The following is a 16,029-nucleotide window of genomic DNA, read 5'->3' as shown; positions in this document are numbered from 1 at the left end:
CTAAAAACCTTGTTTCTCTAACTTTAAAGTATCTGGAATTACTTTTGAATAAAATGGTAAATCAGATGTACAAACAGCAATTTGAGGGACATTATTTTAATTTTAACCCATTGTTAGGTAGAGAGCTCACTTAATCATGTCTTTTTTCTTTCTTCAGGTAATTCATAATTATGCTTGGAAGCTTAAAATAAGAGATTTACGTATATTCTCTAATGAATTAAAGACTTACTGCTGATTTTGTTAAGAGTGGCACCAACAATGCCAAAACTCATTTTAAGGTAATACAATGAGTGGTACGGCCAACTCTCTTGTACCAGAGGTTTTAAGGCTGAAGTTATAAAAATCACTTTCAATCCTTACAAATCTCGAAAAAAAGTCACAGCACTCATTCCTTAACAGCAGCACATTTTTTATCTTCCTCTTGTATCTTTTTATTGTATATCAAACTATTGCTGTCCATTGAGGAAGGTTGACTTCACGTTTATAATTTACCATTCTTCACCCTAATTAGTAATGCCTATGCTAGTTTTATCAAGTCAGTCTTCATTTCTCCAAACTGATGGGGGAAAAAACAGAAACAAGACAACCTGTCTTATGTAAAAACAAAGCAAAACACAATGTTTTGGATTCATAATCCAGCAGGAAAACTTTCAAACAATGTAGTATTTGTTTGCAAGTTAGAATGGTCTATCTAGGCTTGGGGAGATTTAGATGGGTCCATGTTTCAATGATACAGATCTTCCAACCAACAAAATAATTTTGAAAAACACAAGTGCACAGTTTCTCTATTTCAGGTTGCAAAGTTGTAAGAACTATTTCTTGAAAGCGGGTAATATGAATGTCTTTGAAATACTGAAGGAAAGCTGGCAGTCATTTCCCTTTACTTCTACCATCAGGGCTATGATTTCTTCAAGTCAAAGTCTAGACCAGTTTCAGCAAGACACTACTTAAAAACCTACACACTATGACCATGGCTCTGCTGTTACTCCATATTCAACCCTAAGCATCAAATTATAAGGCACATATTTAAATATTTCAAATTCTTATTTAACCAGGGAAGAGTTGTTTTATGATGACAAACCTAAATAATATTTCATCATGCTTCATTTTAAGCTTACTTTGGAAATGTCTCCTAAAACTTGACATTCTGAAAAGCAAATGTCTAATGCCATCTACAGAGATATTTTAATAGTTTAGGATTTTATATAAAAGATATTGCAGTTAAATAAAATTCTGAAAAATCATTGACAAAAATAATTTTCACATGTCCTAGGGAAAAACAGAACTAATTCACTTGAAAATCAAACTGACTTTGCAAAAATGTAAATATAAATCATTTTTAGGTCTGAAAGTTAGAAGTACTACAAATTTCATGAACCATATGGGGGGGAAGGCCTATCACAAAAAGAGAGTATTATTTTCTTCCCTTTTTGTATTATTCCTCATGGTTTAAAAATGTCGGAAGGGGATAGCAGTATCAATCATACAGCTAACAGAATTATTCCCCCTTTTCTGCTGTGGCCTTGAATTTCTGATTACTAATAGGCAAAATTACTTACAGAAAGGACTATAACCTGGATGTTAAATATTTCACTAAAAAAAAAAAAAAAGGAGTTTACCACTGGATCAGTTAAGTAAACCAGACACTCATGAATCAGTTAAATAGAAGAGTTCGAAATATTTGTTGTATTCTTTTACTGTTAAATGTTCATACACAAAATTTAAAAGAAACTAAATTAGAGTTGTAAGACAAAAAATAAAATTCTAATCTTTTTGGTAGAAGCCTTTTAAAATATATTCTTAGAAAACTTTCAAGTTTCTTCGAAGTAAATCACAAAGGCAAGCAACATTTGAGAACACCTTTTCTTAGTATATTTATGTTATAATTACTAACAATAGACCTGTTACAAGATGGGTGTTCAATTCTTGTTAAGTGTGTGACAACTTATACCATATTACTGTGAATGTGTATCACTCTTCTAAAATGATCTTTTCCACATAAACATTAAATCACTGTTTTTATCACTAACAATCTAATCTGCAGACAAAATACTTCTGTGTCAAACTCTTAAAATCTTGAGGAAAAACACTAATCTTTTATTCTGGAAGAAAATTTCTTCTCAGAAAAAGATGTCTTATTTGAGTATAAAGCTATGAATCCGTCCTGCTATGGAGATTTTGTTTTCAAATTTCATCCAATATACTATCATCTACAGCTGGGGCCAGAAACTGCAGTACAAACTAAAAATATAAACACCTTCTGGAGAGATAGGGAAATACTAGAAAACTGCAAGATAGGCAATATGAAAAGACTCACACTTTTTCCTTCCAAAATGCCAAGTGGCTTCTGTAAATATAACTCCAAAAATCATTTTATAAAAATGAGTATTAAGTAGTCTACTTTTTAAAATAATGTATATATTTTTGTTACAAGGCTGAATGAAGAAATTAATGGAAGCACAAACAAAAGCTTGATGTGTATATTGTTAGAATCCATACCTACTGTCCTTAGGATATGTATAGAAGTTTCTTATGGTCAAATATTTATTAATTTGGGGATGCCATGAACAAATCTGTATATGAACAAATCTGTATTTAAAAATGTAATTTCCAGCTGGAAGCACAGACAGGAAGCTAACTTCAGTTGTAATGTATGTAAAATGCTGAAGTTATAAAGTTAGTCTTTACACAAGCAAAGCTGTCACAAGTGCTAGAAAATGTGATACTAACAAATAGCTTTCCATATGGCTAGTGCATGACATGAATGAATATTATTTCTAGATATATCCTTCCTAATAAATTCATAACCTTACACATGGATTAAAATAGGAAATTTACATGCAGTATAACAGGTACTGAGTAAGTTTTCTGAGTAAGCTCAATGTATACAAGCACAATACATCAAAAAAGTAGTGAAGGCTAGTTAATATGTAAAGAAAAAAACAATCAATTACTTGGGCTTTTTTATTTACAAAACAAAGTAATGTGAAATGTTACTTTACTTCCCAAATTGATTGTTTCCAATATCATTATGTATTACTCATGTTAATTACATTGGGTAAACTCAAAATACCTACATATATAATAGTCTAAGTCATTTTCCACAACGAGGCAAAGAACTCTAGGTTTTATAAAGCAGATACAAAAGGTGGCATTAGGGGGCGGGGGGAACCACAATGGGACTTAAAATTTATTTTAGGAAAGTAAATGATGTTGGTAAAGTGAGCCATGGTCAAAAAGCCTGGGCAAACTCCGACAGACTGGGCCATAAGAAGAGCAACTTAGCTGCAACAAAACTACATGGAAACATACCTAACATGACTTCCAATTCTGGGCTTAAGTTTCATTTCAGAAACTCATTCAAGTTAAGCTTCCTATTCCATTACTCTGACCTATGTCAGTGTAATGATTTTTAAGAAGATTCTGGCAGAAAAAAAGTGTTGGCTTAAAAGAACACTCAGAAGCACCACCCAGCCCTTAATTTTGAAAATTTAGCAGGCCCACTTTATCTGTGTAAGTTGTTTAAAGACAACAACAAAACCTTAAAAGAGCACATATGTGAGGACATTTGTAGCACTATATTCAAATAAATACATTTAAAACTGGAATATGTTGTTATAAAGAGTAACAACTGACTAAAAATAGGACATGGACTGAATCATAAAAGAAGACATAAAATTTTGTTATGACAGAAAAATTGACATCAAACTTACTTTTTTATAGAACAGCCCCACGAACTTCCACCCACTCTCCCCAACCAGCTCCCACACAAAGTAATACACAACATATTTTACTAAATTGTCCCTACCTAAAAAGTTCCACATTTTTATGTAATCTGACAGTACTGGGAAGTCATCCTAATATTTACTTGCATGAGTAAGAATAATATTACAATGTGTAAGCTATAATGTTCTTTTATCATGTCAATGTTGATAGAAGTTCCAACAGCAATCTCAACACTTGAACAGGACAATCTTATAGCTGCAAAATCCACTTCATCTCCTCTTTTCCTTTTCTTAAAAAGTTAGCAAAAAAAAAAAAAAAAAAAAAGTGGGGGAGGGCCAGGCAGTGTCAAAAAGCTATAAAACACTGAATCCTAAAATCATTTAAAAGATTAGAATTCATAAGAAATCATTTCAATCACTAAAACATTCAAAAAAGAAACAAAGGTTTTCTATTCTGTGTTACATACACAATTCAATTGGATAATTTAAGTCGTTTTTTGCTACCAAACTTCATTCCAAGGTTGTTTGGTAATTATGAAGTGATGGTATCAAGTCATGGTAAGTGTGCTTCAATTCAAAAAAGAGTAAATTTTTCTTTAAATCTTTGAAAGAAAAATAGAATTTCCATTGTGCCCTTTACACTTTATTACTAGCTCTTCAAGCCAAATAAAATAATATATAACTTACAGACCCAAAATAATTTCCTGATTAGCAGCAAGCTTTTTTTCTCTTTCAGATGCTCTAACTAAATCACACTCTCTAACTGGTTACAATGATGAAACACGTCAATATATACCACCCATTGGTCAGACTATGCTTTTTTACATGTTCTGGGATAACATATTTATAAATTCAGTGGCTCCATCTTTCTATCAATTTATCCAGGACTGATGAGGGGTGTTTTTGTTTCTGCAAAAGTCTTTAAGTAAGTTTTTTATTAAAAAAAGTTCTCACATAACCCCACCCCAAAAATCAATTTCTCTTTAATGCACATCACACACACACGCACACACACACACAAACACACACACCTGTTGCCATGTGGTTTTTTGCAAAAACCACACTGCTTGCTGGGAGTCCACATATATTTGCTTTCAAATGAAGAGCTATGATCTGAGCCTTCTCTTTTTATAGTAGCTATGTTGTCCGGAATGAACAATGGTGGCTCATCCAAAGAAAAACTTTTGCTGCTTCTTCTTTGGCGGGGTTGTAGGTTCTTCTCGGGTTTTTTTAGCTTCAGTTTATCCTCCTCCTTTAAATGCTCTACACCACCTGTATGGTCAAGCTCTTCCTTCACATGACTATTGGTTTTCACTGCTGCAGCCAGCTGCTGGGGCTTATGGCATTGTTTCTGGCTGGAATGTAATGAATGTCCAGTTTGTGCTGGATGATAGGGTTCTTTAGAACAACCAGGGTGACCATAAGGCTTATCACTCAAAGAATGAGTTAAGGGTTTGGAAACCTGTACCAAATTTTGATCCTGTGATGTTTTTTTCAATATAAAATGAGCTTGATTTTTCACAGATTTAACACCAGAATTGCAACTCTGAATTTTTGAATCCTTCTCAACTTGTTTTTTTCTCACTTTGACTGGCCTATGAAAATTTTGCTGAGATTCTGGTTCATCAACATTTCGTTTCACACTTTTGACATTAACTTTAGTTTTGTTATGCATTAATTCATGTTTTGCTACAACAACTTTTTTCAGAGTATCTGCAGTTATGTTTTGCTTAGAATGAATTATAGGTTTTGTTTGTTTGGACTTTATGGTTTTTGACTCTAAGCAAGAAACACTACTTAACTGGCTATTTCTGGCATCCTGAAGGTTTGCTATTTCATGAGACTCCAGTTTAATACTTTCAACAATATTCAACTGTTCTGAATTTTGGTCAGGTGCATCACAAATAGCATTTTCTAAAATATTACTTTCCGGTTCAAAAGCATTAGTATCAACCATCTCTAAGTTTGAGTTATTTAATTCTGTGCTCTGCAACTGCTTATCATTAGATTCTGTGTCTTTACAATAACCCAATGGTTCTATTTCATTTCTTTGAAGGGAGTTCTTAGCTTTATCAGCAACTTCCATGGTATTCTTCAATTCCAAATTACATTCATTTACTTCATCCACAGAACAAGACAAACCTACAAGGTTCTTTTCAGTCTTATTTGGATTTGTACAAGCAGCAGCATCAGAGAGAGAGGCAGAAGATGCAGCTTCCTCAGTAATTTGGTCATCTTCATGGGATAATTTTATTGCCTCATTTGATTCTTGTTCAACTTTCCCCTTTTCCCTCGCTTCTTCAACAACAGTGCCATCTGTTTTATCTGCAACAGAATCATTCTGTTCTTTTTCTGAAAACTTAAACTGTGGGCTACTAACAGTCTCGACTTTACATTCCATCAGAGCTTCATTTTTCTTTTCTTCAATACTAACACAAGTCTCTGAAAGGAGTGAACAATTTAATTCATGAGATGGCACATCCGCTTCTTCCTGATTATTACACTTCTGCTTAGAATCTAATCCAGCTTCATCCTTCATTTCAAGACAAGATGACACTGAAGAATGACTTGAAGACACTGATACTTCTGGTACCACTTCAATTTGTCCACTATGTCGGCTGCTCCTTCTACTCTCTTTATGGTACTCGGGTTTCGGTGACACAGAAACTTCTTTAATCTGACACTTTTCTGGATGTTTCACTCCTGCTTTAGGGGCAGATACAGTCTTCCCAGATGCCTTTTTTGTGCTATTTAAAGGTGCTGCATTTGAACGCTTGGCAATAGTGCTTTGTCGCAAACTTCTTACTTGTTCTATCAGAAGGAAAAAAAAAAAACTTAGCTATTTTGCCATTGTTTTTATTTTAATACAATTTAGAATATATTACTTCTTAACTGAGTTATAGGTTTGCTGATTTCAATGAAAATGTACTGAACAGTTACTCATGATAATGATCATATATATATATATATATATATACGTATATATGCATATATACACATATATACCCATGTTAGGTTTTAGATTTATCAAAGTTCTATAAATTCTGGCAGGAGAAAAAAACTACAGAATTCAGACTGATATACTTTACTACAAAACAAGAATGTTTGCATCAAGTTTCTTTTATATAGTAAGTAAGCTGGGAGTAAAATAAGTAAAATGAGCTTCCTTCACATTAATGCCCATCATAAAGCAAGACTCTCATACAATTTTAATCACCAAATGTCTTTTTTTTTTACATTAAATATCTTTAAATAGATAATACCAATTAAGTTCAGGTTTCAGCAAAATATAAACTAGACCACCTATGACAAACAGAATCTGTGTGAGTTTGAAAAACACCTCATACAAACTCTAACTCCCTTTTATGAATGTCCTTCACTTGTATCACCATTTTAGCATACAAGCTATTCCTAAGAAATGAAGCACATGCTAGAGTACTAAACACAGATAAAGAGAAAATACAGCCAAAGAAATTTAAGCCAAGAAAATATATCATGAAAGAAAATGGCAAAAATATTAAAATAATTTAGTAAAGCTTCCCACCTTTAACAATATTCCTAACAAAGAGTACAAACTTTTCCTCTTTTCCCTATCTGGATACACCCTCCAGAAGGACAAAATATGGAGTGAAAAGAAACCAGAAGGAAAGAGAACTAAAGGAGATTAATTAGAAAAACCCACAAACTGAAATACAAAATAAGCTATTTCCAAGCCTACGCACATCCAATGCCTCCAAATAAACTTACATGAAAACTGAATACTATCAATTATTAAAAAAAAAAAAAGCCTCCTTCCCTTCAATGCAAAACCTTACTATGAACCAATACTTGAAACAGTTCCTTATTTGTCATATACCATGAAACTCTTAAGGAAGGTATCATGTGTCTTCATTTGTCTGTAATAGTCCTAGGTGACACATACAGTCTTGATGTGATTATTAATAGCACTCTTTTACTCTCAAAAGTGTCCCAGTTTGAAAAAAAAATTATTCAATCAACCTAGTCTTGAGATCCTTTCTAATTCCCCCAGAACATGACACAGTATTTCATCATTAAATAAGCACCCAACAATTTTTTAAAATTAATACTAAGTGTGGATTATTAACTATCACATATTCAGATATATGACATTTTAAAATAACTAAAAATGTAATGGTTCATTATCAGTATCTGAAAATTTTTATATACTTTAATGATATTTTTATATATTTTAAGTTTTAAAGACAGCCTGAAATAATTTACAGCTCTTTTTCTGCCTTGAAATAAAATAAATGAACTTTTAACACCCATTACCCAGGCATTGATAAAAATAAAAAATGAACAGCATATTCAACTATAAAAGCAATTAAGATGACAAAAAGTGTTTTCCAATAGTAACTGATTATTGAGCCAAAGATCAAGTTGTTTTTCTTCCTCTAAATATAAATGAATATGAATCCTGGCTGAACAGGCCAAATGTCCATAATGTTCATCCTATTATTTTCATTACTCAAAGTCACAAGTATTATCAAATAACAGATTTAAAAACCTGATAAAAAACATAAACTGACGGGAGGGAGACTGTGTGTCTCACCTGGCTCAGCATCTACTCTTGGTTTCAGCTCAAGTCATAATGTGAGGGTCCTGAGATCAAGCCCCATATCAGGCTCCACACTCAGAATCTGCTTGAGATTCTTTCCCCCTCCCTCTTCCTGCCTCCTCCGTGACACTGCACTCACTCTAAATAAAATCTTCATATATATATATATATATATATATATATATATATATATATACACACACACACACACATACACACAAACACATATAAATTGAGGAAAAGATAATAAAGTAAATACATGCATCTAACTTAATCCACTTCTGAAAATCCCACACTAAAGCTATACAAAAGGCATAAATCTAAAATGAAAGGAAGAGGGACACCTGGATGGCTCAGTCTGTTGAGTGTCTGCCTTCAGCTCAGGTCATGATCTCAGATTCCTGGGATCAAGCCCTGCATAGGGCTCTCTGTTCAGTGGGGACCCTGCTTCTCCTCTCCCTTTGCCTGCTACTCTGCCTACTTGTGCTCGCTCCCTTGCTCTATCAAATAAATAAATAAATAAATAAAATGTTTTATAAAAATAAATAAATAATAAATTGAATGAAAGAAAGAACAGGAGAAAACAGTGACAATTCTGGAAGTCAAACAAGAGATGCTCAAGAAGTAAATGGTATAGGAGACCCAAAAAAGATAAACTCTAAGATGGCAGTATTGGTTCTTGCCAATTAGTACAATTAATACTTCAAAAGGGCTAGGAACTGGTAATCCCAGATGATTCTAAAGTGTGGATGAAGGGAGACAGTTAAAATAAAGATGAGATGAAAGCTATTTTTAGATCTCTAGCTCCCTCTCCCCCACTCCATCTGTCAGGTAACTGCCTTTTCCTGGTCCTAATCTAAGACTGGAGGCTTGGTCTCTGGAAGAGTATAAAACATGGTTTCTAGATTAGGGAACATCAGGCACAGAAAAATGTGGCAGTAAAGTACCGTGAAATTTGTGACATTAAATTAATTTACATACTGAAAACTGAGACACCCTGTCAGCTTCCCTGAAAGGTTCCCATAACACGCTACCAATTTAATGAGCCTAAAGGCATAAATAACCTCAATTCTGACATCAGGGATTCCTCGACAAACAAACAAACAAAAACAAACAAAAAACCCTGCATGAACAGAGAACCATACAGTGAAGCTCACAGTAGACAAAATCCAATCCACCCACTCTTTCAAGTGCTAACCTTTTAGTTTCATACAGTTTTAGTTCCTACTCTTAAACATGAGCAAACAATCATTTTAGAAAAGTCTCCAGCAGGAAAAATGAAGAAGGAGAAAGCAAGAGAGACAGACAGGCAAACAACATGGAGAAAAAAGAAACTATAACTATGTGAATTTAAAAAAAAAACATTTTTAAAACACTTTTTAAAATGTTAAGTACCTTGTGAAAGACAGAAGATATTGTGTCCATGAAACAAGCCCACAGTACTACAAAAAGTATTACTCCCAAAACAAACAAACAAAAAAGAATATTCAGAAATTAGAAATGTAAAATTTGATGGGAAAAGTTGGAGGATAAACATGAAAAAATTTCACCACGTAGAGAAAAAGACACAGAGGTACAAAGTAGACAACATAAAGAAAATGTAAAGGCCAGTCCTTCCTATCTAACACTTGAATAATGAGTTCCAGAAATCAAGAGCTGAGAAAATAAAGAGAGGAATTACCAATGAGATAAAACAAAAAATTTCCCCAGAGCTGAATAATACTCTTCAGACTAACAGGAACTACGGAGTAGCCAGAATTCAATACTTAAAATACACTTACAACAAGATACATTATCAGAAATACAAAACACTGGGCGCCTGGGTGGCTCAGTGGATTAAGCTGCTGCCTTCGGCTCAGGTCATGATCTCAGTGTCCTGGGATCGAGCCTGCTTCCCCCTCTGTCTCTGCCTACTTGAGATCTCTCTCTCTGTCAAATAAAATAAATAAAATCTTAAAAAGAAAAAAAAGAAATACAAAACACTTAAGCTTAAGAGGAAGATTCCACAAACTTCCAGAAGAAAGTAACATATCAAAAAAGAAAAAAAGGAATCAGTATAAACTTCTCAATAATACTGAAGTTAGAAGAAAACAGAGGAACACTATCAAGTTTCTGAGAGAAAATTATGTCTAACCTTGAATTCTATGTTCAACCAGACTATAATTCCAATGTGAGGCCAGATTAAATATATTTACAAACACACAGTTTTAAAATAACACATCTCCATGTTCCTTTTTCACAGCAAACTACAAGAAGTGTCACCAAAATGCAGGAGCTAAGCCAAAAGAGAAAATAAGAGCTACACCACCAAAGAGAATCATCAGAAGAATAATAAAGGGAGATCCCTAGATACTAGCTATGCATCAGGTTTATACAAGGCCAACAACTATTACACATAGAAGTAGATCAGAAAGCTCCAAGGGACTTCTTCAATATGCACACGTATTTTTAGGAAAGATTTAGACAACCAGTAGAGTAGTTGAGATGTTATTACTGATATGTACAAAGAAACCTGTGTGTCCAAATGTACAAAACCGTAAGCAAATAAACAACAAAACAATTACTAAAACAGAAGACAAAAAGTTGTATAGGAAAAAAGTAACCTTAGTTTACTAAAATCAATCATCTCTAACAGCACATACAGTCACAATAACAAACAATTACTACTGACCTAACAAAATTACTTTTAAGAAGATGAGAAAATATACTTTTGTGAGATGAGGACAAGACAAACACTAAACTCAGACCTGGAGTGGGAAATCAATAAATACCTACACATCTGAATAATCAAAAAGTAGCAAATATATATATATATGTTACTCAGAAACATGGAAGTAAATACCAAAAACTCAGTAAAACCAGCTGAGAAAGCTATTAATGATTTCCTCTATGAAAAAGAAAATAGGCATTACAAACTTACAGAATCAGTCAATCCTTCAAATTTTATAAATATATAGTTTCAATAAAAATTTTTAAGGATTATACCAACAAATTGATATAGTCTCAAAATTCATTATTATCAAAATACTCAGATTAGCAAACATGATGAAAATACAGTCTCTGCTTAGTGAGTTTACAAACTATCACATCTATTCCTAGCTAGATTTTCTAGCTCAACCTCTCTGGAAGATTACCTTGTGCCATTAAACGAGGTGATTTTCTTGGTGATCTCACTGAATTTTCTTCTACTTTGTCCCTCAAGTTCCTGTTGGGTAAAATCAGTTCTTCTTCATCAATGGTATCATTGCCACTTTCTTTAACAACTCCTTCATCCATAATATCGTCAAGACCAACAACTAGAGAAAAAACAAAAACAAGAAAATTAATTTTTAAAAATACTAAATATCTTAAGTATTTAAAGGCAGGTACAGAAAACACTGTGAGACATTTTAATGCAATACTAATACTACACAGTCTTGAAAATCTAGGTCTATTTCTATTATGTGATACTGCCACTACCAAGCTCCCAATTCAGATTTACAAACTTTTACCTTATGAGGTAACTAGTCAGAGTAGATTAGCTATAATTGTTCTTGATTTGACCTCCACTGTCATTCTCACTTATTATTCAATGAACCTCTGTGAACACTGTAAGCAAACTATACCTGAAATACTCAATTATCCCAATTTTAGTTAAAGTAGTATAAAATTTTAATACCCGGAAAAACTTGTGATTCTAAGTACATGCTAGACCCAAAAGATTCCAGTTCGAAGTATAAGTCTATTACTTAAAGACTTTACACTACATGTATAGAAAGTAATACAGGTACACCTTTAAGCAATAGCAAAAAAAATATATACACAGAGAGAAATGAAAAATGTTTAACTTCCCCCTCTCCCAAATGCCAGGTAAAATGGTAGGTGTATAGCTATATAATTAAATGACCTTCTAGTCAAAAGAGAGAGCATTTCATTTAATGGGGAGGGGGAGATATGGAAAAGGATTGGGGGATGTTGAAGAAAATATAAATATCGTATTTATACTGTCACTGGGTTTATTTCTGTATATAAAAAATTTATTTTACTTAACTAGCTGACATACAGCAATTCTAAATGTGCAGCTGTATGAAATCTTGTAAAGAGATTCTGATTATTTAGATCAGAAGGCCTGGATTCAAATCCCAGCTAAAACACTTAAATAAAACTTGACCAAGTCACTTAACCTCTCTTTCAGTTTACCTCTAAAATGAGAATAACAATACCTGTCCTACCTACCTCACAGAGCTGTTGTGAGGATCAAGTGAGATGATGTATGAGAACTCACTTTGTAAACTTTAGAGCACTATACAAATGTTAGTTATTATCTTCATCCTAGGGGTTAGAAGGAACCTCAAGAAGTTATCTAGTCCTCATCTTTGTATCCAAGAAGAACTTCAATTAAAAGAGCTCAACAAGATAGTGGTCTATCCTAAAATTTAAAGAGAACAAAATTCTTTATAAATATACTTTCAAATAGTACAATCTTTTTGAAGAGCACTTTGACAACAAACAGAATAATGAAACTACTTATATACTTTGACCAATAAATTATAAATAGAATAAATTATGGAAAAAAGTTGGCCAGAAAACACACTGTGATCTCTTAGTAAAAAACAAAATGCATGTGTATGTACATTTAGAAAAACAGAAAAAAAGATTAGCAGGAAATAGATGAAAATTATAATAGCTATTCTATAAAAGATAATATACTTGTTTCCTGTTTTCCAGATTTCCTGCTATATTCATGTATTACTCTCAAGAATAGTCTATACTTCAATCACTAACCTACGCACTAAAAGCTCAGAGAAGAATGTATTTAAGGAAAATTCATCAGGACTCACTTAAGATATAAAATGGGTGGAAAGTTCAATTAGAAGGCTATTTTGCCATGATGAAATACTTATGCTGTCACACATTCACACATATTCTCAAAAAAATTTTAATATTCATTTAAAAAAGTAAAATTTAAGACTACTTTTCACCCCAATTTTATATAAAAGCATATATACAATGTATGTACTACAAATATGCACAGAAAGAAATGGACAGGGAAAAAAAGGACCTGAGTGTTATCAGTGATTATCTCTAGTGGTAAAGTAGATAAGGAATTCAAGTTTTCTACATTATTGTTATACTGTCTTTGTGTTTTCCAACTTTTTTTTTTTTTACAATCAGCATGTATTCTGTATTGTAATCAGGAGAGAAAGAAAAAACTCAAAAGAGGAAAATAGTCCAGAAGAAGGGTAATTAAAGCCTGATCAACAGTGTTGGCAGGGAGTGAAAAGGTATTGTCTGGATTTTAGGGCTACACCGCAAAGCAAAAATCAATGGGATTTAGCAAGCCAAATCCAAAGGTCAATTATTAGGTTACTCCCTGTCCTAGTAGCTTCTGACATAGCTTACCCATTTCTCCTTTCTGAATCCCTTTCTCCTCACTTAGCTTTTGAACATCACACATCTTCTTCTCTCCAGCTACTTCTCAGTATCCTTTGATACAGCTTTCTTTTCTTGCAGAGGTCTAGACAATGGAGGACTTAAGGGTTCAATCCTTCCATCTCTTTCTTATCTACACTCAAACCCCACTAAGTGATCTCATCCAGTACCACCCATACTTGGACAACTCCCAAAATTATTTTCTACAGGCCCAAGCTCACATCTAACCTTTGGAAGAATATAATTTGGTATCTCCACGAGGTCTAACAGGTATTTCAAGCTTAACATATTGAAAATAAACACTGCTTCTACCCATCCCTCCTCAATAAAACTGTCCCTCGTAAGGTATTCCTGGTCATGGTACCTCCATTCACCCACCTGTTCAAACCTAAAAACTCTAGAACTATCCTTAGCTTCTCTCTCTTCATGTACCACATCCAAGTGATCAGCATATCCTGCTAGTTCTATCGAAAAACATAATCACTCAGGGTACCTGGGTGCCTCAGTTAGTTAAGCAGACCAGCTCTTGATTTCGGCTCAAGTCATGATCTCAGGGTCCTGGGATGGAGCCCCGCACTGGACTCTGCTTGAGGATTCTCTCTCCCCCTCCCCAGCTCATGCACACAAACTCTCCATCCTCTAAAATAAATAAATCTTGGGGTGCCTGGGTGGCTCAGTTGATGAAGCACCTGCCTTCAGCTCAGGTCAATGAACCGAGGGTCCTGCTTCTCCCTCTCCTGCTCCCCCTGCTTGTGCTCTCTCTCTCTGTCAAATAAACAAATAAAATCTTTTTTAAAAAAATAAAAATAAATAAATCTTTAAAAATATAAAATATATCACTTCTGACCATTTACCACATTCACAGCTAACATTCTACTATAAATTACCATCATCTCAACTATACCATAATAGCATCCCAGGTTCTTCTACTGACATACCCCACATACACACCTCACATACACTATGATCCTTCTAAAATATTAAGTCCTACCTTGTTACCATTTTTCTGTTCAAGACTCTCCAAACTCTACTACCGCACTTAATATTTATGTCCAAAATCCTAGCCAGGGCCCACAGGATCCTAAGATCTTCCCCAGCCAACTTCTCTGACTTTTCACCTACCGATTTATGCCTCACTCTACTCTAGTCACACTGGCCTTTCCTGATATGGGAGAGGCAAAGATTATCTCAGGGTCTTTGTCCTTGCTAGTCTCTCTGCTTGGGGTGCTCTTCTCCCACATTTCCACGTGGCTCACTCTCTTAAGATATACCCAAATATCACCTTCTCAGATAAACTTTTCATAACAATCTTACCCAAAACAGCACATATTCCCATCTTTGCCTGCTCAGTGTACTTTACTCTTTAAAACATGTTTCACACTACCTGATTTAAGTATCTGTTTAACTATCTTCTCCAGCAGAACGTAAGCTCTGCAAGTCAGAACTCTATCTCTTTCTTTGTTGCTGAAACTCCAGAACCTAGAATAAGGACCTGGTAATACAGGAAGCACTCCAGAATTATTTGCTGAGCAAAAGAATGAGGGAAAAGAAGGAGTCAGGAAAATTTAAATGTTGATGAGTGAGAGAAAAATGTTTTCAATAACAGAGAAAGAGATAAGTTGGAAAGAACAAACTTGGAAGTGAGGTGCTGACTTCACCTTTTGGATATATACTGATGATACAAAGAAAAAGAACAGGCAAAAGAAGCATCAAGATAATACAGTATCACACACAAAAAAAGGGTACGGAAAATTTCAGTGAAGTAGGATTAGGAAGGTTAATGCTACAAGAGAAAACAATGGAGAAAAAATCCACTAATTTGACACAGAGAAGCAGAGAATCAGATGACAAGAGGTTAAAAAGTGCATGAGTAAAGAATGACAACTACGGTCTCTTTTATTTTTAAGACATTTAATGGTAAAAGACAGAAAGGGGGGAAATCAATTAAAGAAGTTAAGAGGGACAAAAGGTGATTTTTCTATATAAGTGACAAATGGGAAAGGGGAAATAGAAGGAGGTATGGTAGGGAGAATCACCTCTACCAAAAAAGAGAGATGAGGAAATGGGAATGGGAAGGGAGAGAGAATGTGGCAAAAAAACAGTGAGGGGCAAGAGGCAGAGAGAGGAAAGGGGAAGAAGGGAAAATCAAAAAAGACCCCAGCATGTTTCTGTGTGCTGGAAATTAACTTTGAAGGTAAGTGATGTTTTGAGGTCCCATCATCATACAAAAACCTCCTACGTCAACCTACAATTAGAATACCTCAGACTTCATCTGAGCTATTTCTGAGTTGAGATTTCCAAGAACACAAGAAT

At 34.0% G+C, this 16,029-nt stretch overlaps 1 protein-coding gene across 8 annotated transcripts in view; it reads right to left on the bottom strand.

Moving 5' to 3' along the window:
- The window catches only part of PHF3 (PHD finger protein 3), an 87,268-nt gene that overhangs the window by 30,147 nt on the left and 41,092 nt on the right, over window positions 1-16,029 (bottom strand). For 7 of the 8 annotated variants that reach the window (XM_082730149.1, XM_082730153.1, XM_082730148.1 and 4 more), the window contains 2 exons: window positions 11,439-11,600; window positions 4,757-6,536 (listed from right to left, as the gene is read on the bottom strand). In XM_082730149.1, the coding sequence (XP_082586275.1) occupies window positions 4,757-6,536; window positions 11,439-11,600 (1,942 nt within the window). Of the gene's footprint in view, window positions 1-4,756; window positions 6,537-11,438; window positions 11,601-12,519; window positions 12,708-16,029 lie in introns of those variants that run through there. The other variant, XM_082730154.1, reaches the window with a different exon arrangement.

The sequence above is a fragment of the Mustela nivalis genome, assembly GCF_964662115.1.
Source record: "Mustela nivalis genome assembly, chromosome: 5".
NCBI classification, from domain to species: domain Eukaryota; kingdom Metazoa; phylum Chordata; class Mammalia; order Carnivora; family Mustelidae; genus Mustela; species Mustela nivalis.
Note: the sequence above shows the minus strand (reverse complement) of the source record. Positions and strands in the feature narration are given on the sequence as shown.